The following is a 27823-nucleotide window of genomic DNA, read 5'->3' as shown; positions in this document are numbered from 1 at the left end:
ACTTAGTTCGACTTTTTGTATAGCATACAAATAAAGAAACGAGAACTTATAATTGTCTGTATGTTGTAGTGCCTGGTGCTGTCCCGCTGCGGCGAGTACCTGGTGTGCGGCGGCGACGCGGGCGTGGTGGAGGTGTGGCGCGCCTTCACGCTGGCGCCGCTCTACGCCTTCCCGCCCGCCGGCGCGCCCGTCACCTCGCTCGCGCTCTCGCACGACCAGAAGTCAGTACACATACACCTAACTTACTATAACATTCACTCTAAAACTCCCTTTATTTTCTGCGCTTAGCTTAACTAATACACTCTGTGTATTTTCTAGCTATAAAAAGCCTGGAACTAAACAATAAAGTGTCACAAGCATGTAATGAATACAGTATTCAAACTATTTTCTAAACCGATGACTATTACAATTTCCAGGTTCCTGTTAGCGGGTCTCGAGAACGGCTCCCTGGTGGTATTCCACATAGACTTCAACAGATGGCACCACGAGTACCAACAGAGATATTGAACCTAGTTGTAAACGTTATTCAATTACAAGCTCTGTAGGCAAAACGATTAGTTCGTACGACAACTCGGTATAAATTATACATTGTTCTTTACTATTCCACGCTGTATAGGAACCATCTCGACCGCGGATAGTCTGAGATTTTTTATACAGCGACATCTATCGTGCTCAATGTGAAACGTGAATTTATATTGAGATTATATTACGATCTTTAGGAGCAAATAAGTAATTGTAGTTCATTGAATAGTAAAGAATATTGTGATTAATATTAATACATACGCAGTGTGATATATTTCATTATTAAATATATTAAAGATATCACACTAGGTGTCCTTTTAAATTTAAATATTGTTGGGTTGTAAAAGTACGTCACATTAATGCTATATTGGTTATGAAAAGTAACAGGCAAGTAAGTACTTAAATAGTTTTAAGTTATATTGACATTCCAATGATTTTTATTTAGTTACGATTAATTGTATTGATACACGGAGACTTATATTTACAAATGGTAACAACTTTATTATACACAAAATTACAATTATAATTTGAAATGTATTTTTGGTAAAATTATTTAATTAATAAGTTGTACCATATTTTTATTATAATGGCAGTTTTACTTAAACTCCGGCCCTGCTTCTTTAATCGAGAATTGCCAATGTGTAAATAAAATACTACCATTATACTTAAATCGGTAGAAATGGTAGGTTTTTATTTTGTTTATCGTTCAGTAGATTAATGTAGCAGAGTTGTAGATTTTGCTTGAAGGCAAGTAGAGAGCTTTTTACTTAAATCATGTAATTTATACAAAATTGATTCTGTATTTTATCGCCTCGCTTAGACCTTCAAGTTTGTGTTTATTTTATAAAAAGTTTTATTCTTATAACACGAAGCAATTAATACAATAAATTATTTATGTAGTGCCATAGGGAAAATATTATTATTTAACGCATTATAGTATTCTTATTTTATTTTATGTAACTAGATCTCCAATTGAAAAACGTCCATTTTTATATTTCAAATTGATTACTATGAGATTTCTTATCTGTATTATTTAGCTTATTGATTTTAAAGTGCAATATTTCCTTTATTTAAAAATCGATTTATATTTTCAAACAATAATTTATATAATAAATTGTACTTATTCTTCATTACATTCCAATGCTATGATTATTTTATGAAACATTCCTATTATTTTAACTCTTGCGCTATTTAGTGGTGGTGGGTAAAGTACTTAATTTTGATTATTATTATAAATAATTGACGTTGTTGTAATTAATTTTTGGTTTTTATTAAATGGTTATAGCGAATTATTTTGTTTTTTTATTTTACCTTATTCCATTTGTGTAATTATATTTTTTTGCGGTTTGTGAAATGTGTAACATGTTTTTCTCCATCAGATGTTGTTTTGCTAATTTGCCGTGTTGTAAATGTTGTGAGTTGTGAACGATATCATTATAGCATTATTGTACGCTTGTATGCGGGACAACAGCGCGAAAGTGCCAATAATGTAGTCATTTTCGCTAATTAACTATGTCAATATGTAACGTTAGGATGAGTTTAGACTATATTTATAAAGATAAATGCTAAATAAAGTTGTGTTATGGCTAAGTGACGTCATATATACGTCACAAAAACATAGTTTTTTACGCATACGTCGTATAACATTGTATTTAATGTACAATCAATTATTATAAACTATATTTTTGCAACACTACGCCGGCACCGCTCCTTCCGTTCTGTGATTTAGGCTTAAATGCACACCTAGACATACGAAAAGTTTATCTTCTCTTTTTCCTATCTCTGTGCCAAAACTAAAGTTAACAATTATGAGAGACAAATCAGTGATTATATAATACGAAATAATAATAGTTCGTTCATAAACTATGCTTCAATGTTATGCCGTTCTCCTCCTTACCACTCTTACCAGTACTACTGACATCTGTAATCGCATTGTTCTTCAAAGAAGCCGGTAAAGAGGATTCTTCTAATCTTAGATAATAAAAATGTTTTTCTAGAAAAATTCTATAGTGGAATTATTCACGTAGTTGTTAGATAATTGTACAAATGACTCTTGGAACCCTTGAACTCACGTCCCTCTGTAGTTGTAGTGTACTAGTTACACTTAGATTGTACCTCCTATTTATTAATATAGTCCTAACTATCTATGCTTGTAGATAGCTTTTGTTTTGCGTAGTATGCAAATTATACTGTCATTTTATTTTCTGATTCTATAGTAATCCTCATAAATCACCAGCAGTGCGATTCTGTTATATCTCTCATGAAGTTCTAATAGGTATATAATCATTTACATAAAGTAAGAGTCATAGACAAAACATTTGGCCTCAACTGTACAAGATCTATCAAAATCGACTAAAATTCGGTATGACCAACGGGAAAATCTAAATACTTCTATCCCTGGCACAATCTCTTCAATTCCTTCAGGCCTACTATTAAGATCACGCGTCACCCTAAATATTTTTTTTACCAAAAACACGCTACACGCAATTCTGTCCATTATTAATAAGATTCATAGTTATAGGTCAATGTTGGATTAGAATAAAAATAACGTTTTTATTTAGTAGTTGTAAGATACACCTTGTATGATATCACTGTCCATTTAAGTGTAAGCTAAATCAATTGTGAGCATTGTAATTGTAAAATTTGCTGAATTAATTCCATCTGAATAAAATATTTCATTTTAAATATTAACTACTTTTGGGAATGCCTACTTATAATCACGCTTTACACGCGTAATAATAAAATGTTTAAATTGCGGATACAAATTCAGGATAAAAGTCCGTTTTCTGTTTCTCACAGCTTTTTATTTGTATTCTTAGTTCTACATAATCCGTAAATAATATAAATCTACCTACTGCCTTCGCCCTAATTAAATTATTGCCTAGAATAATGAAGAAACTCAATACATTATAACGATATAAAACGTTGTTGAGCATATTATAGGAAATACAAATTAAATACCTAGACTAGTAATAGTAGAATTGTAGTTTCGCAGTAGGCTTAGTTTGATGAACGCGATCGGCATTTCTCATAAGTATTCGAAAGAATTAAAAGTACTTACCCAATTATTTTGTGAGTAAACAATTCAAGTGCTACTGACCACGTGTCCTGCTTTAGCTTGCTTCATAATTATCTTCTTGATAGTCCCAGTAGCATTTGAAATAATAGAATATTAACAAGATTTAGTACGTGTCTTCATTTTGGCACCCAAAAACGGATGGTGCAATTTGTTGTAGTACTTAGATCAATTTATTTAATTACATTTGTAAATTATAATTTTGTATTGTTAATTATTAACCTTTAAGTCGTTAATTGTATAATTTATCAGTGTATAATTTTATTATGTACCTTTATAGTAGGTTAGAAAACAAGATTAATGTGTTTAAAATTGATTTCCCGCGCTAGGCCACAGATTAAATGTAACATAGATAATAAATAGATTCGTTAAACATGTTTAATATTGTTATTAATTAATTAACATTAGTTAATGTTTCACATTACTTACATTGTAATTATATATGCACAAGCTTTTTCAAATAACCACCAAGTAACGTAATTAAATGTTCAACTGTTGTTTGTAATTATGACCTACTTTGTTGTGCAGGAACATTAATTTGCATGACATGTCTTCTTTCAATACTTTACACATTAGGGCAGTATTGTCCATAAATAAATTATTGTTATGCTAAGTATATGGTGCGTTTGTATGTAATGAAAAGATCTTGAGTAACGAATAAATTGCATTGAATAAACGGAGTCTTTATTTATTTTTGTTTAAATTGTACTTCCTTTTGCTGAAATTTGAGCGATTAATAATCTGTTAAATGTGTATTTCAATACAAACCTTACATATATTTAGTTTTGATTTTGATAAGATAAACGATTTTGGATATCGATGGATATCAGATACTTATTATGTCTTTGGTAACAATCCTAGTGGGATCATTAGTACCGAACAGGATAACTTATTGATAAACAACTGATCTGAATTGATAATGACTATTAATGATATGAACTGGTTATCCATAATAATAATAATAATCTATGATAGTACTTTTAACCGGCACCGTAGACTCCATAAATCCCTAGCCCAAAAGCCTCCGTGGCGTAGTGGTTTAGGTTGCTACGCCGCCACCATATCGATGTCGTGGGTTCGATTCCCACATGGTGTTTCGGGTCTAGTTGTATGTTTGTGTCCGTTGTTTGTATGTTTGTAAAAGTTCCTGCGACACAAGATTAATTCTTAGTTGTCTTTTTTTAATAAAATAAATAAATAAAGCACTCCATCACGATAGTCCTGATAGCTTTTCCCATTATCGTAATATTTCTACTCTTCCATACAATCCGATGATTGCCCTTGGGATTTTTCTGCTTGCGCACAAGAAGGGTTATCGTAAGATTGCTTCAAAACCACATTTTGCTTAGATTGTTTCACACCATTCACTAAAAATTTTACTTACTATTTTGTGCTATTTTGTGAAAATACTACGTTTTTCACGGGCAATAAAAAATAACAAAGTAGCCCGCCTTGACGGTTCGCTCTTGAATTTCAAACGCTGAGTCCGGTTTCCGAACGTCAACCGAATTGACATTGACGTTTGTATAATCTGTTTCCGGCCTTTTCTGCTCTCCCGTTGCAATCATGGCGGTGAACAACATTTCCAAAAAGCGAAAAGTACGTTGAAACCAGTGTTAAATATGTCGAAATACATATTTGAAACCGTTTTACGTTTATTTACAAGCCTCTAAGTATAAATAATGGGTTCGTTAAGTTAGTGAAATCTGTGATGATAGTGGATAATGTTGTACTTGTCACCTGTACTCAGACTGTTTTTCTTCCAGTGTTTTATGTTTTACTACGAAACTCAGTCTAGTATTCCTTTTAAATATCATGTGACTAAAGTATCAGTGATGTCTGCGACATGATTTTGTTGTAAATTGCGATAACCAAAACATAACCTCTCCGTGAATTTGCAGTTCGTCGGAGACGGAGTTTTCAAGGCGGAACTCAATGAGTTCTTGACCAGGGAGCTTGCCGAGGATGGCTACTCCGGCGTGGAGGTGCGCGTCACCCCAACAAGGTCCGAAATCATCATTATGGCGACGAGGACACAGAGCGTGCTCGGTGAGAAAGGACGCAGAATTCGTGAGCTGACATCTGTAGTTCAGAAGAGGTTCAACATCCCCGAGCAGTCCGTGGAGCTGTACGCCGAGAAGGTCGCCACGCGCGGTCTGTGCGCCATCGCTCAGGCTGAGTCGCTCAGATACAAACTCATCGGAGGTTAGTTGTTACTTTCTCTCAACTTGACATTATGCTTGGACTCACGCTACAAAGTTGCACAACGTTAAGTGCGAGTAATTCTATGCTTGGACCATTGTTGTCACTAAACATGCACTCTTTACATCACCCATATTTAGTTTTAAACAGAGTAATTTACTTTAACCGTTGATTAGTTTGCATGCTGTTGCAAGCAATTATGAGGGTTCAGCGTGAGGCTATAACTTTTTAAAATAACTTCCAGCACAAAACTTTTGTTCAATATGTACAATGTGCAAGTCCTCATCCTTATAATGAAACATCACTTTATATTCAAACACTTTGGTAACAAATACTTGCTTTTATTAAGTAACCTCATTTTGCAGCAATTAATATCAGCATTCAAGTAATAAATGCTCATTTTCATAAGCAGCATTGATCCCTTTGCTCATCATGTTAAGTACAGATTGAGGCGCCCGTAGCCAGTTGCGCTCACCAGTCGGTAAACGATCTGTGGGTTAAGCAAACCTTGGCGCGGTCATTCTATAGATGGGTGACCGCATAGTGGTATTTGAGCTGGGCGTCTCCGTGCTTCGGAGGGCACGTAAAAAGTCGGTCCCGGTTGTTGTCTACTAAGATAACAGTCGTTAAGCCATGTCAAAGGCCTTACGGGCGGCTTGAACAACTTTGACACTAGGTTGACCACTAACCATACGATATGAATGAATGAGTACAGATTAACAGATACCACTTACAGCCACTACATGAGTATGCATCACTATACAAATTAAGTATTTTCATTTTAAAAGCTTCTTAATGATACTTATGGCCAGTCTCACTACTTTTGAATAAGTCATGCTTAGCTTATCACATAAAATTTGGACATTTTTGTTTCAAGCATTTGGTGGCCGAAGGTGGCTAGGATGGCTGCAACTTATTCAAAAGCTGTGTTACTGGTCTTTAGTCTATTAACCGCATGCCCCAAACCTGACATGCCATCTATGCATTGGTGTCATGTTTTTCACTGGGGATACATCATTAACCTTTATGACTAAGTATGCTTGCTGGTTTAAAGCTTACATATCATATGGAGGTGACAATACTAATCTTTTAACACAATACTGTCTCAGTGCTAGGCTATCTCCTCTCCCAAATTAGGGAGGGACTATAATACTAACCTACACTAATAATAGGTATTTGCTTTCCAGACAAAGTGTACAATTATTCAATAATTTAAAGGCATGGTATTTTTTTGATTTGTATAGTTGAATCATACCAACAAAGTGACTTGGTCCCGTTCTGCTAACTCATCTTCTATGATAAATGTTGATGTCCTGTTGTGTATAGATTTAGTCACAAGTCAGCAAAAACTTGGTGGTTTAGAATTTTAGAAGCACAAGCAATGTAATAAATATGTTGTTGAAGGTGTTGAAATATTTTACTATCAAATCATCATAAGTCCAATCAGCCTAGCCTTTCCTTCAACTATGTCGGAATTGGTTTTCAGTCCTACCCGATACAAAAATATTTATTAAAAATAAAAATACTAAAAGGGCGTTTTTAGAATATATTTATATTTTACATAATTTTGCATTTTCAATCAGGTCTGGCCGTGCGTCGTGCGTGCTACGGTGTGCTCCGCTTCATCATGGAGTCTGGCGCCCGTGGTTGCGAGGTGGTCGTGTCCGGCAAGCTGCGTGGTCAGCGTGCCAAGTCCATGAAGTTCGTCGACGGACTCATGATCCACTCCGGAGACCCGTGCAACGACTACGTCAACACCGCCACACGACACGTACTGCTTAGGCAAGGAGTGCTCGGAATCAAGGTGAGGAACAAACCAAATTTTCATTTACCAGATTATTTATTTTTTTATATTGAGAAATGGTTTCGTTTTATTTGACGTGCTCACGTGCTCGACGCGCGTCGTTAGTCCTTCTCATGTATTACGCAGGCTACCGCGTAACGCATGATTGTCGAATGTTACCTTTGTTTTCAATGCATTCGTTTTAACATTTTACTTGATCATTAATCCGATACTACCTACTCTATGTACGAAAGTCATTACCCAGGATTCTAATTCTGTCAAGTTCTTCAAGGAAATGTGTTGTCCACAATTTCAGGGATCCTAAGCCACACAATGGCCTGGGGTCTAATAATTGTGGTATATTAACTCAGCCTGTTTATTGGAGGGCCCGTCTCATATGGACTCTGGTACGGTGCAGGCTGGACATTCGCATATTTAATTTACAACACATTACATAGCAATTCTATTATTGCTACTGGAATCGGATTTTTTACATATATGAGTATTTTCAGTAATTACTTGTTAGATAGGTACTCATTTGGTGCCTGGTGTGTTAGGATCCAATAGTTAGAAACAGAAGATATGACTGACCAACATTGTCAGCATTGCTACTTTGAACATTACTATTATGTTAGAATCTGAAAACATTTTGTTATTGCAGGTCAAGATCATGCTTCCGTGGGACCAACAAGGCAAGAACGGTCCCAAGAAGCCTCAGCCCGACCACATCCTGGTCACCGAGCCCAAGGACGAGCCCGTGCCCCTCGAGCCCACCAGCGACGTGCGCTCGCTCGCGCCCGCGCCCCTCCCGCAGCCCGTACCCGCTGTCGCTTAGTTCTTAAGCTAATTAATAAAAAAAATTGAAAACTATTACTTTGTTTGATTGTACCACTATATAACCTCAAAATATTCAATAAATGCACTGAATATTCTTGTTTAAATTGTTAAATAATAAATAATATATCATAAAATAAATATAGGCTAATAAAAATAAATAAAATATTGCTTGCACGAGTATAATACATGCAAGCGCCTCAGGGGTATAGGGAAAAACAAACAAAATTATCTTTATTACCAACATTTATTTAAAAACCTGACTACATTCACCCCAAACCAAGTGCATTATAATTATTGTTAAATACAAATATACGTCGCAGGCGATACGCGGGGAAACCAACATCAAAACATTACATACAATTGTTATTTTGTTGTTACTTTTGATTAATATTTATAACCATACATATACTGACAATATTTTAAATAGAATGCCTTTTTATCAATACTTACAATCGGTACTCAGATTTTTATACAGTGTTTTAGTACGTAAATAATTAATGACCTTAGCATCATTCATTAAAACTTACCGAATATGCAAGGTTTTATTATAACTTTTCACACTGATCTAAGCTCCAGGCCTATTTAAATGTATCAGTATCAGTCCTGTACATCCCATGTTAGTTGCGAAAACCTGTGACACATTGTCAGTATTTTTAAGTTTTAATATTAATCTCAAAGCATGTAGACACGGCACGGGAATGACACATATTGGAATAAGCTATCAACATCGTAGTGAGCAAAAAGTGAGTAGAATCCAGTGATCTGTAGATATACATACATTTACTATCATTTTTATAGTCTGGCAACTTTATCGAGGCAAAGGAAACGTTAACTCCTTTATATAATTTCGGAAAAACGTTAACCTGCCACGATATAGTTGTCAAGATCATTCTTGTTACACCTTTATTTTATTTCTAACATTTTAAATTCTGTTTTGAACTTAGTATAATAAGGCATAGAATCAAATAATAGTCATATCACGCCAGAAAAATGACAGTAAAATTGGTCATAGGTGTTAATATTCTCATATTTATGATCAGATTTCCAAAATTATATATACAGAAACCTGGAGAAGTTTTTGAGTGATACTTTTCTACGCTCTTAGACACTTTCTCTAGATACGCTAGCGTTTATAAACGTGTAACAAGAATGAAACAGTTAAATCAAAATAATTTGAATACAGTACAAATATCTTACATAGAATACTTATCACTCTAACTTAAACGACTTTCCTTCTTAAATTAAAATTGGACCGTTATTGTTATTTATATTCCACGTGTTCGCCAAGTAATTGTTTTGTGACAACGATCTAAATTCTATGTTTATTTGAGCTTTTAATAGACTTTGTAATGATTTCTTAATTAATTTAAACCTGATAAAAATCCGGTTTCGTATTGAAATGGACGTTTATCGCAATTCTTTAGCGAACACGAGGTTATTATTAAATAGAATTATAGAAATTAAACTTAAATACACAATGTATATCCCGCTAAATACTGTCGTAACAACCAAAAGATTATGCTATGAAATGCATTGAAGAAATACCTGACAAGACTTTGTACTGCAGTGGTTTGGATCACTTTGTTCTTACAAATAGAGTAAACCGATACACCCGGTACATTGTTCGAATAGACCTTCGCAGTAAATTCTTATGCGGACACTAGACTACAAAAAATGCGAAATATGATTAAATATTTAGTAATGATCGTTTCTTTAGCTATATATAAATTTGGCGACGATTGGCTGAACACATTTGAAAATTAAAATAAATGTTATATTTCGCATTTATTTGTAATCAGTGTAAGTAAAATGTCAGTCGGTAGTGTTGTGAGAAAACCGTAACTTATGAAAATTGTCTAAAACCGAGACACGTTCAGTGTTTGCCTTCACACCCCTAGTAGTAGATACAAAAGAACGCGATGATGTAGAAAGTCTTCTGTCCATGATGATATGCATTTAAGCACTTCGACGTTATCTGTGAATAACAAAACAAACATTTTACACAAATCCATACTAATATTATAAATGCGAAAGTAACTGTCTGTCTGTCTGTCTGTCTGCTACTCAATCACGCCAAAACTACCGAACCAATTTGCATGAAATTTGGTATGGAGATGTTTTGATACCCGAGAAAGGACATAGGCTATATATCATCACGCTACGACCAAAAGGAGTACCAGTAATTAATGTTACAAAAACGGGGAAAAATTACACCCATTCTCTCTTATCGGACGCAAGCGAAGTTGCGCGGGTCAGCTAGTTTATTATAACACTGAAAATGTACAATGAAAAAGACAACTGCTTAGTTCGCATTCTTGACGTTGGCTCCCCTAACCACTTGATATTGAGCATCGATAAAGCACGCATTCGTGCTTCAGTTAGTTGTAACTCGGAAGTCTTGAATGTGCCATTTGGCCTTTTTGTTATTCATTCAAATGACTAGCTTTCAAGGAAATATAAATAATTGTTAAAAGGGAGACACTTATACGTTTTTATTAAATCTCTGGGTGATATTATGATTTAATAAAACTGTGTACTTCCTTAAACAGTTATTTATGTTTCAAACGGGTAATCTATACCGGCAAAAAAGTGTATCCTTGCAATGCAGAAGAAACAGTTATGGAATGCGATAATAGTGTTTCTCATCTCATCACATCAACAGTTGGCTATCAAAATTATATCAAGTAGTACTATCACTTGCTCTAACGGTGAAGGAAAACATCGTTAGGAAACCTTACATGCCTAAAATTTGTTTAAAACATTTATTGAGGGCATGCAACGTCCCCAACTCGCCGTGGTGGACTCAATGCCTAATCCCTCCCCCTCGTTTGGGGAGAGACCCTTGCCCTGCAGTGGGACAGAAAAGTGTTATTTAAAAAACGTATTATAATGTACGTACTGTTGCACGTGCTCCATGGGCGGCGCCATGCGGCACACGAGCTGCACGGCGGCGGTGATGGCGGAGGCGAGCGGCGCGGGCAGCGCGGGGCGCGCGGCGGTGCGCTCGGCCGCCACGCGCAGCTCGCGGAACGTGTTGCGCGTGTAGGGGTTGCGGCGCGACGCGTAGCGCCACGTCACGAAGTAGTAGTACACGAACGGCGTCAGCAGACCGCAGTAGCCGCTAGCGAACACATACACATTAACCCTCTTATTCATAAAAATATATGAAGTTATGAATGGCTTATAAAGTGTTCTGTTTCTTTCACTCCTTAGCGAAATGAAAACAGAGAAAACATTTTATAGTAGTTTTCTAACTAAAATAGATTTATAGTGTGTTTATGAATAAAAGGGTAATAATATAAGCATTTATAGTGTATTCACATTTAATTTCGATCATAAGTTTGGTAAAAACCGACATTACAGATATCAGTTAGTTCCTAAGTACTGAAATTATTGGAATTATACAACAATTTTTGAATTGGAATAATACTACAATGGGTTAATAATATTAACCCATTGTAGAAACAACATTCAATCCACATAAGATTCATTTGAACGTATACGCGTACGTGCGTGTACGTATTCGCTAATCGCAAGACAATATAAAGCGACGAATACCAGTCGTTGCGATGAAAACAAGAACAAGTTTATATAAAGACTCCTATAATATTTACATTTCCTTTGACGTAATAGAAAATGGTGTTTTTAATGATATTACCATAAAATATGTCATGAAATAGGTAGTATCTATTGTAGATCGCGTGCGAGCCCACCATTATACGTTCGTTTGTGAAATTCTTACAGTTCCATGTATAAATAAATAAATAATTCATAAATCAACATTATGTATTATTTAGCGCTAAGTTTCGTTCATTATTGTATTGTTTTAGTCAGGCGATGTTAAAAATAAGTCGTGCCACCATTGTTATTTAGGACCATGGTTTGGTTCATAAAATATTTGAGGTGGAGAAACTTTATTAATCCTGGCAACCTTCACTTTATAAAAGTTATTCACTACTCAAACTTTACTCTAAATCCTAAAAATAATTTCGAAGCATTTTTTATGAGAAAAATAGGTAGGTACATAGGTAATATATTTTTTTTACACTTTTTATATTATTGAAGATAGAATTATATCACTCTAGTAAACTATTTCATTTTATAGTCCAAATTAATTTCTTCAAAGCTTCTAAACAAAGAATAGTCACCGTTAAATATTTTAAGGGTTAATTTTATAATAAAACTTAAAGCTAAATTCTAAAAGTTTCAATAGAATCTTCAATATTTAGACACGAAAGAGTCTCAAAATGTCTTTCAACATAATAATTGGTAGTAACAACAAATAATAAGTAATACTTACAAGAATGCCATGAACACGACGAGCGGGAACAGCACGATCTCGGCGAGAGCGGCGGCACGCAGGATGTTGCGCGACTGGAACTCCACCAGCGAGATGAGCAGCCGAGCCACCCACATGGAGTTCTGCCCCAGCGTCTGTCGATACAAATACAATACTGTTAATAAATAATCTATATACATAAAACTCAAAGGTCACTGACTGAGTGACTGATTGACTGACATAGTGATTTATCAACGCACAGCCCAAACCGATGGACGGATCGTGCTGAAATTTAGCATGCAGGTAGATGTTATGACGTAGGCATCCGCCAAAAAAGGATTTTGATAAGTTCTACCCCTAAAGGGGAAAAAAGGGGAATGAACGTTTGTATTGTATGTTCTTAGATTTTCGACAGTTTAACCGAGATTCACACATAGGATACCTACATTTTTCTACGGGAAACCTTTTCACGCGGACGAAGTCGCGAGCGGAAGCTAGTTAATGAATATAACACATTTGATGACTAGCGTCAACGGTAGCGGGCTAAAAAGGCTGCCAATGATGAGTTGGCTGTAGTGCCCGGGTCCTGAGTACATTTAGCTGTAGTTTATCTATTCAATAATAATATTTTTAAATGAGTTTTAACGCTATTGAATAGATAAACTATCGCTAAATGTACTTCAGAAACCGGGGGTAGACCATTCACGGTAGTATACCCGAAGTTAGTGTTTAATACAAAATACAGACGCGATTTCCCTGTTCCAATGTAAGTCCCATTCCGAAGTAATTGGGAACGAGCTAATTGTCACCTTTTGTTAAAAGCCTCTAATATTATTGTCGCCCTTCATTTGAAATTACAAACTACGTTGAAAACATAACGCTTATCTTGTCATTTCAGCCCTAATTTTTTGTTAACTTATAAGTAAGGTAAAAAGCGAATTACTCGTATTACGATGTCATACATGATTGTAAGTAGCACACGTTTGATATAAAACTTTCTATTAAAAAGTAGCGGTTTACATGTAATTGCTCAAAGTACCATTGTTGAAATTAGTGTGAATTGTGAAAGTTAAAACGAACGCGAGTCGAGATCGTTAAGATTATTTCAAAAGATGATTAATTACCCTTCACACAAATGTGACTATAGAAGTTAATTTATAAATATGAAAAAGTAGCTTTTGTATTTTACGTAAAATAGCTTTACTTGATATAGAATAGAGTTAGGGAAACAAATAAGCAGATATTTCAACAATTTACTTCCTGGCCTCTACGCGTCTTACAAAGCAACTTTTTACTGAGGAATAACTTTGCCAGATTCTCAAATATAAAAAAAAAACAAAATAAAGAATGGAACCAAGCTATCCGGAAGAAGATTCAATAGGTACGTTAAAGTTATCCCCAAGTTAGATAACAAAAAATATTATTTGATTATGTAATGAAATAGCGTTTAAATAAAAGAACAGTATTATAGAATTCTTAAGGGTTATCAGTTTAAAACCTCAGTGTAATAAACCTTAGAGATGCAGCCACACGAATGTCATTATAACAGGCGATTAAAATTCTCCTCGTCACACAGACATTAAGCAGTTTACGATAGTAATTAAATGTTATTGAGTTACTATGAGGGCATCGGCGAGGTTACCTCACAAGTGTTGAGAGAAGGAAAACCTTAGAAATTCTCTTCGTAATAGCGGCCGGATTATGTCATTTTAAAGAATACGAGAGTTTGGGGATTGGAGATAATGTGTATAATATAATATTGTACATCTATACTTATACTCTAACGCCGAAGATTTTGTTTGTTTGAACGCGCTAATCTTAAAAGAAACGAAACGACAGACAAATCCAGCGATAAAGATGATACTTTAGGCGCTTAACACACTGCCCCGCACCACGCAGCGTAGCGCGTGAATGCGTGTTCGAACGTTGCTTGTAAGTATCTCCGTTTGTATGGAAAACACGCACAGTCTAACACACAGAAAATGCATCCACGCGCGTTCATGCGGATCACGCGCATACACGCGGAGAAACATGCACCCCCGCGCGTAGGTGCGGGGCGAGACGCAAGGTATGGCACACCGAATCCCGCAGTGCCGCGCGTGATTTTTATCAAGACTATCGTGATGCTCAGTACTGCACGACCACCACAGAGAACGGCAAATAAATGAGAGCCGCCGTGCGTGAATCTACAAAACACACCTACGCGCGTGAGTGCGCAAAAAACCCGCACGATGATGCAGATCTGCACTCCCGCAGGAACGCGCGTAGGTGCGTCGACACGCAATATGCAGCATGATGCGGGGCAGTGTGTTAATCGCCTTACTACTGATTATGTTTCAATTTAAATTCCTTCACGCTAGTAGAGAGCTATTATTTTTTACATACCCTTAGCATACAATACACTGAAACCTTCCTCGAAAATCACTCTTTACGGCGAGGGAATTTTGTTTTATAATTAAGTGTAGTGTTAGAAGCGCAAAATCTATATGCCGTAACTTTACATACAAAATTGTAGACACAAAGTAGATAAACGTAAAGATAATCTTATATCGAGATTTAAAATAGATATAAAATAACATAACAACGTCTAAACTGTCATTAAGTCAGAGTCGCACTTGACCTTTGAGTTCGTTCTTGAACATTTTAATTGTTTACCGTATGCGTGTCACAACACTTAGACACTTTTTTATTGAAAAATACTATGATGATTTAACTATAGTAGAATATACAATTATAGAATATATAGTAGAATATCCTGCTTTCTGCCTCTGTGGTGGAAGTGTATCCGACTGATTCCGTGCGCTGACCACGAGGTCCCGGATTCGATTCCCAAGTCGGACAATTTGATTTTGATCTATTTCTAATTTATTTGATTATTTTCAATACTAAATATAAAATTCCTAAGATATTTCTGAGAGTCGAATATTAGCATAAAAAATACAAGTAGGTATACGAAATAAGCCCTACTTCATAGGATTGCTTGACAAATAATACAACATAGATGTCATCATCTTGACCTCCACACGAGAGGGTCAAGGGCACACTCGACTGTTGGAAAATGCAGATTTACAAGGTTTACTTTACAGGCAACAATTTTTTTATTTATAAAAACAAATTAATCATATGATAAAAAGTAAATAATAGTTACAACGAGTACTATTAAATTTTTTGGTAGATGACAGTGACCTGCAAGCATCTTTGTCAATGAAAAAAAATTAAATGAAGTAGGTACGAGATATTCAAGGTTTTAGAACATAATTATTTCAAAGAGGAATCTTATACCAGCATAAATACCTTTAATTGTCTATGCTATAATAACTCAATACATATAATATTATACAGATGTATCCTAGGCATATTGTTTGCATTTATAGCATTTTTTGTCAAGAGTGATCCTTGAAGAAATCGTCAGAAGATCGTTTAATTTATTTGTAGTTAATTTTATACCCTTAATTCGTCATTAAAATGATAAACCTACTAAGTTAAAGATTTTATATTCTTAAAAAAATATAATCGTATACAGCCAGTTGTACTCACTGATCGGTTAACGATTTGCGAGTTAAGCAAGGCCTAGACTCGGTCAATGTATAGCTGGGTGACCGCATATTAATATAAGCTAAGCATCCCGTGCTTTGGAGAGCACGTCAAAACTTGTTCCAGATAACATTGGCCATGGCATGTCGAATCGGCTTGAACGACTTTGACACTAGACCACTAACCATACGATAAAATAATATCAAATTTATTCGAAACTACAAATCTCGGACTAAATCGCTTTATTTACTCGCACAAATCATTTTACGTATCGGTCGACTAACCAAAATAGTGATATACTAATGACCACTGGCCATGATAAACACAAACTACTATAATATAGGTAAACGAATCATTATCACGAATGTGCGTGTGACATTGACATTGGCCGCAATACATTATACACTGCATCAATACTTTATTTTTTATAATTACTCCTTTATCAGAGGTCGATCTTTGTCTATTATTGATTTATTATGCAAATTGCGTGTAAAGACCGTTTGGTTTTTTTTTCTCTCTGTACATACATAAATAAATGCATTTAACCCATTATTGTCCCACTACTGGGTTAAGTTCTCCTTCCGGAATGAGGGAGGGGATAGCGTCTGTATATATTTGTTAAAGCCCGTAGCATAAGAACTTAAAACAGTGTCTATTTACATCCCCGGAATGTGGTCTAACATCCTACTTATCATCTTAATCGGTTCAGCCATTTAGTAGTGCAAACGAGGCAGACTGAGTTACTTTAAAGTAGATAAATAAAAATGTGTTCATTTTCCATCACAAAATAAGTTTTTTACAAAAAGAGAAAAACAAATAAACATGACACTGTAAACTATCATGGAACTTAAACTAGGGAAACCCTGTATTTCAGGTCTCCAGGACACTCATAATGTAAATCTATACTAATATTATAAAGCTGAAGAGTTTGTTTGTTTGTTTGTTTGTTTGAACGCGCTAATCTCAGGAACTAATGGTCCGATTTGAAAAAATCTTTCAGTATTAGATAGTCCATTTATCGAGGAAGGTTATAGGCTATATATCATCACGCTACTACCAATAGGAGCAGAGTACCAGTAAAAAATATTACAAAAATGGTGAAAATTTTGACGCATTCACTCTTATGTGACGCAAGCGAAGTTGCGCGGGTCAGCTAGTGAAATATAAAAACCCTCACGATTGTTAGTTAAAGAATGTAAGTTTAATAGTAACGTGATAGTTTTACCTAACAGCTAGTTATGATTCCGCACAGCAGTTGGCGTGGTGAAGACAACGAGGAAATGTGTAATTATGTGTTTAATTACATGTTGAACTCATATACCGGACACTTACTATGTATGTCTATTTGTTACATAATCATAGGAACCACGAACTAACCCCCGGTTTCGGAGGAACATTTAGCGGTAGTTTATCTAATCGATTGCGTTTAAAGTTTAAACTCATAAAAAAACGCTAATGAATAGATAAACTACCGCTAAATGTACTCAGACACCGGGGGTAATTAGTTTATTAAACCTCAAAACTAATTCGGATCCGGTGAGGTCATTAAAAATGTAGAGAATTGACAAGGAATCTAAATCTTTCTTTCTAACGTATTAGGAGTCTACATATTCTTCTACTTATGGTGCATTAGTTATGAGAACTAATAGTTTTCTAGTGCCAGTACCATAGCACCATTACTTTACTCTAACACGGAACAAACATTTGTTGAAACCACAAAACATAAGCTTTGGGACAGTCTGTAAAAGTCTACAACAAAATTATTTCATAGTACAAAAGAGCTCCATTTTTAGAGGTCCGTACCCAAAAGGATAAAACGGGAACCTATAACTAAGCCTCCGCTGTCTGTCTGTCTGTCTCCAGGCTGTATCTCATAAACCCTGATCGCTAGAAAGCTGCAATTTTCACAAATGATGTATTTCCGTTGCCGCTATAACAACAAATGCAAAAAAATTTAAAAATGTATTAAGAGGTGTCCCCATACAATAACGCGTTTTTTTTTTCGTTTTTATACTTGCGTAGTTCGTAAAGCTAAAAGAGTGTATATTAAATCCTGTAAAGTAACAAGTAATATAAATGTACTTACATCAAGAATGGTGAGTGAGTATGAGGCGGCGTGCAGGAGAGCGAACAAGAAGATTGGCGTCAGGATCACTGAGACGAGTCAAGGAGTTATTTGTAAACAATAACGGGTCAACGACCCGTACGGCTGTGCCTATAAATATGTTTACTTACTTATTTTATTGTTATCTATACTAATATTATAAAGCTGAAGAGTTTGTTTGTTTGTTTGAACGCGCTAATCTCAGGAACTACTGGTCCGATTTGAAAAATTCTTTCAGTGTTAGATAGCCCATTTATCGGGGAGGGCTATATAACATCACGCTACAACCAATAGGAGCAGAGTACCAGTAAAAAATGTTACAAAAACGGGGAAAATTTTTACCCATTCTCTATTATGTGACGCAAGCGAAGTTGCGCGGGTCAGCTAGTCAGTTATGTATAACTACTGACCCACTGGTAGATATTATGACGTTATGGTGCATATAATAACCAGTAATTAAATCTAAAAAAGGTCGTTTGGTAACTAATACAGTTTTATCTGAAGTAAGAGAATGTAATCAAAATCAATGTTGGTCGCATTATCCCACAAAGTATTATTTCTATAATCAATGCCTTTTTCAATCAAAAACATATAAAAATCTAATTAAGATTTGATCAGATTTGTGCAGAAGCATTGCTAGTAAACCTACAAAATTGATTACGAGGACATTTTTTATTTAAAAAATCAGACAAAAACTACACATATTATGAAGTAAAGAGTACGCTTACGTACCCGATCACCTTGACTGAATATAAGTGAATATAACTCCTTATAATACGTCAAGTATTTTAACATGAGACTAAATTTAAACACCTACGAAACATAGTTTACGTGTAAATTTATCAGTTAAGACATTAACCGTGACATGTTTTTTCGTTTATCTATCAACATTCTCAATTAAACAATGAAATGATATGACTTTTAGTCGACTTCATAAAGAATAGTTCTGAATATGTAATTAGATTGACATGAATGTATGTTCGCAGTTTCCTCATTTAAGATACAATACTGGTTAACGTATAAAAACAGTCTAAGCTATTATTGAAGTGTGATACTATCTAGGTGTTTGCCACGCCACAACCACTGCATCGGTCGTGTATTCGATTCCTACACGGAACAATTATTAGTGCGATCCACAAATCATTGTTTAGGGTCTGGTTGTTCTTTTTGTCCGTTGTTTGTATGTTTGTAAAAGTTTCCCGGAAACATACTTAGCGCAGGAATGGTCTTTTAAAAAAACCTTACAAGAGCTTTAGCGATTTTGGCACATTTTACAAAGTTAATCATTCTTCACTCCTCCTATACTCTTCAAATTAAGACTCAACTAACAGCCAGTCTTTCATACATAAAATGTTTTATACATTATATTTTTATATTATGTAGATATATCGCACCCTCGGTGCAACACTGTCACTTATGCAAAAATGTAGTTTTTCAGGAGAAGCATTTTAAACTTTGACACCTCCCACAACAATCACTTTATGTGATATTGATAAGATGAATACATCAGCGAATACTTTTAACTTTACTTTTGCTTATATAATGATAATAGTAATACAGTAGTAGTGCTTTAAATCAATTACTACATAAGTAACACAATTTTGCATTTTTTTACAAAAGTGACATTATTGCACCGGGGGTACGATATGCAACATAGTATGTATATAAAGATACAACGCGTACAAACTACTCAGAACTATGTTATAACATTTCTACGAAAGAATAAATTTGCTTCTTTCACGGAAAGTATAACAAAAGTGAAAGTTTAATTTAAAATGTTCCGAGAAATTGTTCATCTAAGTAGTTGTTTTTTGTTACTACATGGACATTAAATGCAAATTACCAAAACTTTTGTAAAGTGCTGTTTTATTTTTGACGTGACTAACCCCCGGTTTCTGAGGAACATCTAGCGGTAGTTTCTATTCAATAGACTTAAAACTCATAAAAAACACTATTCAATAGATAAACTACCGCTAAATGTACTCGGAAACTGGTCATATGAGATTCAGCTTTAGTTGACTAGAGTATGGTTTTCGATTCTAGTTTGTATTAAATTATGCGGGACATAGTGATTGATAGTTGGCTAAATCAAAACCATTGAATAGTCTTATTAATTTTAAAACTGCTCACAGATGGAACATCTTCAATTTAATTAACAAGGTAAATCCAGGAACGTTTTAGTGATTTCTTATGTGGCGCTTCTTTAAAAATATTCCTTTTATAGCACATAATTTCAAAAGGTGCTCACAAAGTAATAGAATGTCTATTTATTATATTGAGTCTTAGGGGAAAAAAGGCCTAAACACCAAAACATTTAGAACTTTAGATGACTGTTCTAAATCTGACACACAATTGTTTACAACTTCCCTATAACTCATGTTTGTATAACGACACGTCACAAGCAGGATGCATATAATCAAAGCAATAGTTATTTATTCACTTGATTCATTGTCACTATGCACGGGCTACATAAATCAGCGACCATTTTCATTGCGAGCTAAAAATCGTAACTTAACAGAAACGGATTTAACTTTATCAAAATGAATACAATTATAATAAACTGTAAACAAAATTCAAATCGAATTAAGTCTCACAGTCAAGGACAATAATTAAATAAGTGTTTTTATATTACAATGCGGAAATTTATTTTTACCTCTTTAGTTTGATAATTTACTACGCTCTGCAATCAAATGCCGTTAAAGATTCTTGTGCTATCACATTCCTTTTCGGTTCCATTGTTATCAAACGACTTTCGCTTTGTCTGATTTTTTACTGGGATCAACATTATTTGATTTCGATACTTGAGTTTATGACAAATGTGGCCTTATGACAAGTCTGTCCAGTCTAAACGCAATGACGTTATTATAAAATAAAAATATATGTAGTCTTCTTAAGCGAGGAAACCCTTAACCAGTAGTGGAAAATCGGAAACCGAAGTCATTTTATCCGATAACTTTGGACTGCCTTAATTTTGACATTGATGCCCGATTCTTCATCTACCAAAAAGTACGTTACTCATCGAATAAAGTCTGGCGACAGAAAACTGACTGACTGTTGTTCAAATTCCCTAAAAACAAATCATACAAACCAATATTTAAAAAAGGATACACAAATTAGGTGCGACGTTCATGAAGATGAGTGAGTAGAACAGGTAATGCGCGCTGTCTTCCAAGAAGAACCTGGCGAGGAACTCCCGGGAGACGCTTATCTCCCGCGCCGGGATGCGTTGGTGCAGCCTGAGGGCTGATGTCGCTGCATTCGCTAGGAGGGCCTTGTAGAACGCCGACACTGGACTGTAGGGAACAACGACACTTTAGATTTGCAGCTTAAGCACGAACAACTCGTCGATTGGCTATCAAATTTTACACAATATATTACCGTATTTCAAATCAAAGTTTAAAGAAGTTCTATCTAACTGACTTGTCAGTTTGCATCGAATTTAATACGAACACTTTTACGTATTTCCTTACCAGGAAACAGTAATAGATTAATATGGGCAAAACTCTATTATTAACCTATTCTATACGTAAGATTATACTGGTCAACTTAGTATCAAAGTTTTTGAAATCAACTGAAGCCGTTAATGTGGCTTCAACAAAAAAATATTTAATTATTCTGTATATTATTTAATTTGACTCTATCATTTCTGGTCCGTATATTATAAAATATTTATTACGACTCGTATAATTACATTTTCAACAATAAAATCAGGGTAGATATAAAGGTTTTTCAGATAGTTTTTTTGCGCTATTGTTTTAATACAAGGCCTTGTAAAACTGCGTTACATACATACATACAACTACATGTACTTTTTTGTAACTTGTTTTCAATGAAAACCAGACTATAATGGAAACAGCGAAGCTTAAGGAAACCTTTCAGTTTTACCTTGTATATTTCGATTCATTATATTTTATTTTATTAGCAAATATAAGATAGCCGTGATTTTATCGTCGTTTCTTTTCACACGCAATAGGTTTTCTGAAATGGTGGATAATTGAAAAAAATATGACAATTTAAAAAAATCGTTAATCTTTTTAATGGTCGTAATTTCTATGACATAAAGGATTATATTATGAATTTGAAATATAAATAATTATGCAAAAAATATCTTATAACATTGCAAAAATATAACAATTACTACTAATGTTGTAACTTTACTATTGAGGTAAATCATTAAACTGTATTTGAAATTATTTTCAAATATTTGGATAAAATTAGGCACTGTGTACTCATAGGTCCATATAAATGACTAAACTACTGTATTATCTAAAAAGGGCAGAGTCACAGGAACAATCTAGTTCCATTACAATTGTTATAAACAGTGTGTATGTGTGGTCAGAATGTACTGATTACAAAACAATCCATATTAATGTGTGTCAGCCAACATTGTAATGATCCAATGAAACACATTGTATTTCATTATGTGGCTCTACTTATAATAGATTGAAACTGAAGGTGATTGGGAATCAATAATGTTCTAGAAATAATGAAATAAACACTGTGACATTAAATATAAAGTAAGTGAATTGTGTTTGAGAATCAATTTAATATATTAGAATAATAATAAATGTTGTGTCTTTGAATTACTTTACATTGAACAATATATAGGTTGGTATAAATAGACTGGTGTCAACTTGGAAGCATGGTTTTAAGAATGTATTTTGATATGTCAAATTGGTTCCTAAAATCAAGATTTTAATTAATTTTTGTCGGTTAATCTGGACTAGAAAGATTTGTTACCTTAAATGACTTAAATTATAGACCTTAATAGTATTCATGTATATTTGAAATTGAAATACACACTTTGCTTTTAATAAAATACAGTTTTGATTGTATTCTTGAGGCAATATAATGTTTTAAACTTTTCCTGTTAAGATAGCAAACTTGTTTTAGGAGTGGGTTTACATTATACAAACCCAGAAATATGTTATATGTACCACTGATCCTGCTGCACATTTATAATATATCTTAAAATGTTTTGCACTTTGTACACTGAATGTGTTAAAATCAGTATATTTTTAAATTCAAGGTCACTTAGTGAACAAAAAAGAAACTGTGTGTAGTCAAAATCACAAAGAAATATCGCTGCACTTCACAAAAACATGTCCTACAAAAATCATTACCAAAATGTTGTTATGACTTTTCTTATTCTATGGAAGATGATGCTTGTTAAAAACGATTTTAATTTAATACCAATATTAGCTTACAATACAACAGAGGCATTTTCTTCTCATATTTTTCATTTGTTTCTTTCTTTATCAGAGATTAAACTGATAGAAAAGGTTATTTGAATGAACTTCTATGGTGAGCCTATTTTTAGATCAAAAGATGCTAATTGTTATTCACACCTATCAACTTTTCATACATATTTACACACACACATGCACACCGTTTAATGTCATAAAAAGAATTGATCTAAGAACACATCATAGGTCAAGCACTTGTTCAAACTATGTGGGAGTTAGCTTCCAGTTTCAAGGGATGCAGTTGAGCACCAGCAAAGATCTTCGAATTAATATTAAATACACTATAAGGCTTCATTTTTATGGTTCAATCCATATAAGATAAGTGCTAAGTGTTATTTTAGATTGTGCAAATATAGTTTTTGCTTAATATTGACACTCAGCTGACCACTAATAACAAAATCATACATATCTACTATGTATTAGAGCTGACTATCAACTGTCGTACATCATGATAAGCCATGAAAATATGTACTTATCATTACATAGTATGTATTGCATCAACTTAATCCAATGCATGAGTCATTAAACTTTCAGATGTAATTAAATAGTAATGTTTATCAAGTTAGAAAATAGTTCAATGTGTGATAGACAGAATATTTTCATCTGGCAAATAAGTTTTGCATTATAGACTGTATTATGGTTCATCGAAAGATTGAAACACTGGAGGAGTCAGCAGTTCACATTGGTCAGTGACCTCACCTTACACATAACAGGTCATTAATTAAACAGTAAAGTTGTTAATATATTTTTTAGATTATAAGATCAAACAGTGAATAAATATAAATAGCACTTACTTGTTAAATATAGGTATGACGTATCCAATAGTGAAAAGTACGGTGAGTACTCTGATAGCCCACAAAGCTACGTCCACTTTGTTAGCTGACACATGTGCCTTCAGGGCCGGGATGCCCTTTGGTGGGCCAGTGTCTCCCGCTTGCTGGTCTGCTTGATCGGCCATTTTATTTCTACAATAAACACATTTTTATCACCATTGTTTTATTGTTAGTCTAAGATTTTTTTTTCCATTTTCCAGTCAGAAAAGATTTAAATGGCTATAAAATATGATATTTTTATAAGTTATAGTTTCTTTGTCACTTAGTTAACTTGAAGGTTAAGACTGATTTAATAATGTTAATTTTATTTCCCACATATTATACCACATAAAAACTCAATGTTTTATACCTACAATTCACAAGTACAGCTCTTAATTAAAACACAAACAAGGAAAATAAAATCCACTAAGTCTGTATGTCATTGATCTAACAATGAATAAGAACTCAGTTTCACAAATCTGCCTTTATCAGATAAGAAAAGATAAAATATATATTAGACATTCACATTTTCACAGAGACACGAAAAATCGACAACACAATTAAGTGTCGGCTGAATGCGTTTACGTGACCACAGCCGCAGTAGAAAGTGCCATTAAATAGATTTTTCTTTTTAATAACAAAAGTAGTTCAGTGGGCCATGAACGAAATTTTGGGTGATTCCACTGAAATTTTAACTTGTAAGAATTACTCAAAACTCTAAGAATAAACGTGATTATTAACATAACTTGCCCGCCAAGGACGCATTAACTAGGAAAACCAGTTTCAATGATCAATTATTAACAAAATTATTACAATGCGATGATAGTACAAACTTGATTTTTATAATATAAAGTAATGATATTATATGAAACAAATACGTCACTCATACTTACAATTTAATCTAATAAACAATAAAACACAATTAAATATATTTTCTAGAAAATATTGCACAAATTACGCTCACAACGCAACAAATCGAACATGCATGATTTGCCGAATGACATTTGACAGATTGAAAAACTTGCCAGCTACGCAATCTAGTGCGTGATAAAAGACCGGTGCTTATCGATATTTCAAAGCCTCGACTTCTGAGAACATATATTATGTACGTTCAAAAACCATAATAAAATTCTATTTTCGCCGCATAAAATTAATAAAATATACTTCAGTAAACTGTCAAACACATGACAGATCTCAGCTGTTTTGAACATTCAAAATATAACCAATAAAATATTTAAATAATCGGAAAAATAGGGTTAAATAAAATGTATAAAACTATATTTACGAGCAAATTTAAAACCCTATTCAAATATAGCAAAACATGTAAAAGATACAGCGCAATAGCTGCAGTATTACAAAAGCCCAATGTCGGCAATGTTACTGACATTAAGGTAAATATTCTAAGGAAACAACTACATAACCACTGATTCATTCGTAATCTAAGCATTTGTATGTTTTATAGGGTTGGGTGAAGAATTTAAGAAAGCAAAAGGACCTAATTTTCGCTGATGTCAGTGATGGATCTTGTGCTCAAAAGTTACAAATAGTCATACCCAAAAATATCACTACAGATACTTTAACTTATGGTTCTTCTGTACATATCACTGGGAAACTGTCGAAGAGCCCTAGAGGACAGCTGGAACTTGTGGCAGAGAATGTAAATGTACTAGGAACTTGTGTAGTATTAGAAGGTTATCCCTTCAACCCTAGAACTGCACATCCACCCGAATATACACGACAGTATTTACACCTACGACCAAGAACCAACTACACAGCAGCTGTCCTTCGAGTAAGGAGTGCTGTAACTAAACACATAACGGATTATTTTGCTTCAAGAAACTACACAAACATTCACACACCTATTTTGACTTCCAATGACTGTGAGGGTGCTGGAGAAGTGTTTAAAATACAACCAGACAATGATGAGACAGTCAAAGCTATGATGCAAGAGAATAAAGACAGAGATTCTGTCTATTTTGGCTCAAAAACATTCCTAACAGTATCAGGACAGTTGCATTTAGAAGCAGCTTGTAGAGGCATGGGCAATGTCTACACTTTCGGACCGACATTCCGCGCCGAAAACTCCCGATCGAGATTACATTTATCAGAATTTTATATGTTAGAAGCTGAGCTTGCATTCTGTGAAACTTTGGAACAGTTACAGTCAGCTATAGAGGATTTAATGAAGTACATATTTACCGAAATTAGAAACACAAATGAGGATGACTTGTTCTTAATAGATAAGGAGAATAAAACTCCATCTTGGTTGAATAAAGACTTCATAACATTGAGTTATGATGAAGCCAGACAGATCTTAGAAAAAAAAGGTGCAACTCTTACCGATGAAGGGATAAATAAGGAGCAGGAATTAACACTGGTAGAACATTGTAATGGGGTGCCTGTGTTTGTTGTCAAATGGCCTAAAGATATGAAATCTTTTTATATGAAAGAGTGTGAAGGGGATAGCACAAAGGTAACTTAATGATTTAACTATGATAAGATAGATTTTTCCTTTCATTTCTTACCTTGTTTTCTTTCAAAATAAAGATAGTGAGGACATGTAAATACAATCAAGTATTGTTTTGTTTATAACTTCTTTTTTCAAACATCAAGATATCAAATTTTATTTCTTTCAACAAAATAATCAATTAAATTATTCTACATAGAATAAATAATGTGTCTTTTGATTACAGGTGGATGCTCTAGACCTGCTAACACCAATCACAGGAGAAGTAGTCGGTGGAAGTTTGCGCGAAGACAACTACGACAAACTAAAGTCAAAGTTACCTTCAGACAGATTGAACTGGTATTTAGACTTGCGGAAATTCGGTAACATACCCACGGGAGGTTACGGGCTTGGTCTGGAAAGACTATTGCAAGTGTTGTGTAATGTTCATAATATAAAGGACACCTTGCCTTTCCCTAGATGGCCACATAATTGTGAGATGTAAATAATGTTGTAGTGTTGGCCATGACTTTGTGTGCAAAGGATATGTATTTAAGAAGCTGATCTTATGTAGATATATGTGTTTCCGTTTATGTAATAAATGTAAAATATTGTGCAATCTATGCTTGTTTATTCTTTGGATAAACCTTTCAGATATTGAAGAAAGATGTGTGTTTTCTAGGCTTGAGTATTGGTTATGTGTGTGAAGAGCAAATGATGTAGTCTTTCTGTTAAGAATAAAATATATAATATTATGTTAAATTGTGTATTATTCATTGTAATATAAGTTTCTTGGGAAAGGAGTTACAAAATAAAACAGATATATTTAGTTGATGTAAACATTTATTTACTAATTGTAAATGAAACAAACAAACCAAGTGATGTACACCTTGTGATAGAACAAAAGAGTTGATTGGAAGATATTTTATAATAATTCAATTGACAAAAGACAAAACGTGCAGTGATTCCCATAAATCAAAAA

General features: G+C 34.2%; 4 protein-coding genes across 13 annotated transcripts in view; 3 read left to right on the top strand and 1 right to left on the bottom strand.

Moving 5' to 3' along the window:
• The window catches only part of rg (A kinase anchor protein rugose), a 399649-nt gene extending 397838 nt beyond the window's left edge, over positions 1–1811 (top strand). For all 10 annotated transcript variants that reach the window (XM_076125868.1, XM_076125867.1, XM_076125875.1 and 7 more), the window contains 2 exons: positions 70–221; positions 417–1811. In XM_076125868.1, the coding sequence (XP_075981983.1) occupies positions 70–221; positions 417–507 (243 nt within the window). In that variant the 3' untranslated portion in view covers positions 508–1811. The remainder of the gene's footprint in view (positions 1–69; positions 222–416) is intronic.
• Positions 1812–5061: 3250 nt separating this feature from the next.
• Positions 5062–8453, top strand: RpS3 (ribosomal protein S3). Its single transcript, XM_076125863.1, has 4 exons — positions 5062–5197; positions 5500–5803; positions 7384–7604; positions 8245–8453. Exons 1-4 carry the CDS (start codon positions 5165–5167, stop codon positions 8416–8418), a joined length of 732 nt encoding a protein of 243 aa, XP_075981978.1. The 5' UTR covers positions 5062–5164; the 3' UTR covers positions 8419–8453.
• A 192-nt stretch (positions 8454–8645) lies between these two features.
• On the bottom strand, positions 8646–25444 carry Kr-h2 (transmembrane protein 33-containing Krueppel homolog 2). The gene is made up of 7 exons (XM_076125858.1): positions 25289–25444; positions 24378–24548; positions 21446–21630; positions 18320–18387; positions 12721–12854; positions 11320–11541; positions 8646–10395 (listed from the first exon to the last, which is right to left on the bottom strand). The coding sequence occupies exons 2-7, from the start codon at positions 24539–24541 to the stop codon at positions 10392–10394; spliced, it is 777 nt and encodes a 258-aa protein (XP_075981973.1). The 5' UTR covers positions 24542–24548; positions 25289–25444; the 3' UTR covers positions 8646–10391.
• A 136-nt stretch (positions 25445–25580) lies between these two features.
• On the top strand, positions 25581–27603 carry AsnRS-m (asparagine--tRNA ligase, mitochondrial). The gene is made up of 3 exons (XM_076126004.1): positions 25581–25786; positions 25858–26868; positions 27089–27603. The coding sequence occupies exons 1-3, from the start codon at positions 25661–25663 to the stop codon at positions 27344–27346; spliced, it is 1395 nt and encodes a 464-aa protein (XP_075982119.1). The 5' UTR covers positions 25581–25660; the 3' UTR covers positions 27347–27603.
• The last annotated feature ends 220 nt before the right edge of the window (positions 27604–27823 follow it).

This window comes from Anticarsia gemmatalis, chromosome 18 (assembly GCF_050436995.1).
Source record: "Anticarsia gemmatalis isolate Benzon Research Colony breed Stoneville strain chromosome 18, ilAntGemm2 primary, whole genome shotgun sequence".
Classification (NCBI taxonomy): Eukaryota; Metazoa; Arthropoda; class Insecta; order Lepidoptera; family Erebidae; genus Anticarsia; species Anticarsia gemmatalis.
This window is presented reverse-complemented; position numbering and strand designations above follow the sequence as displayed.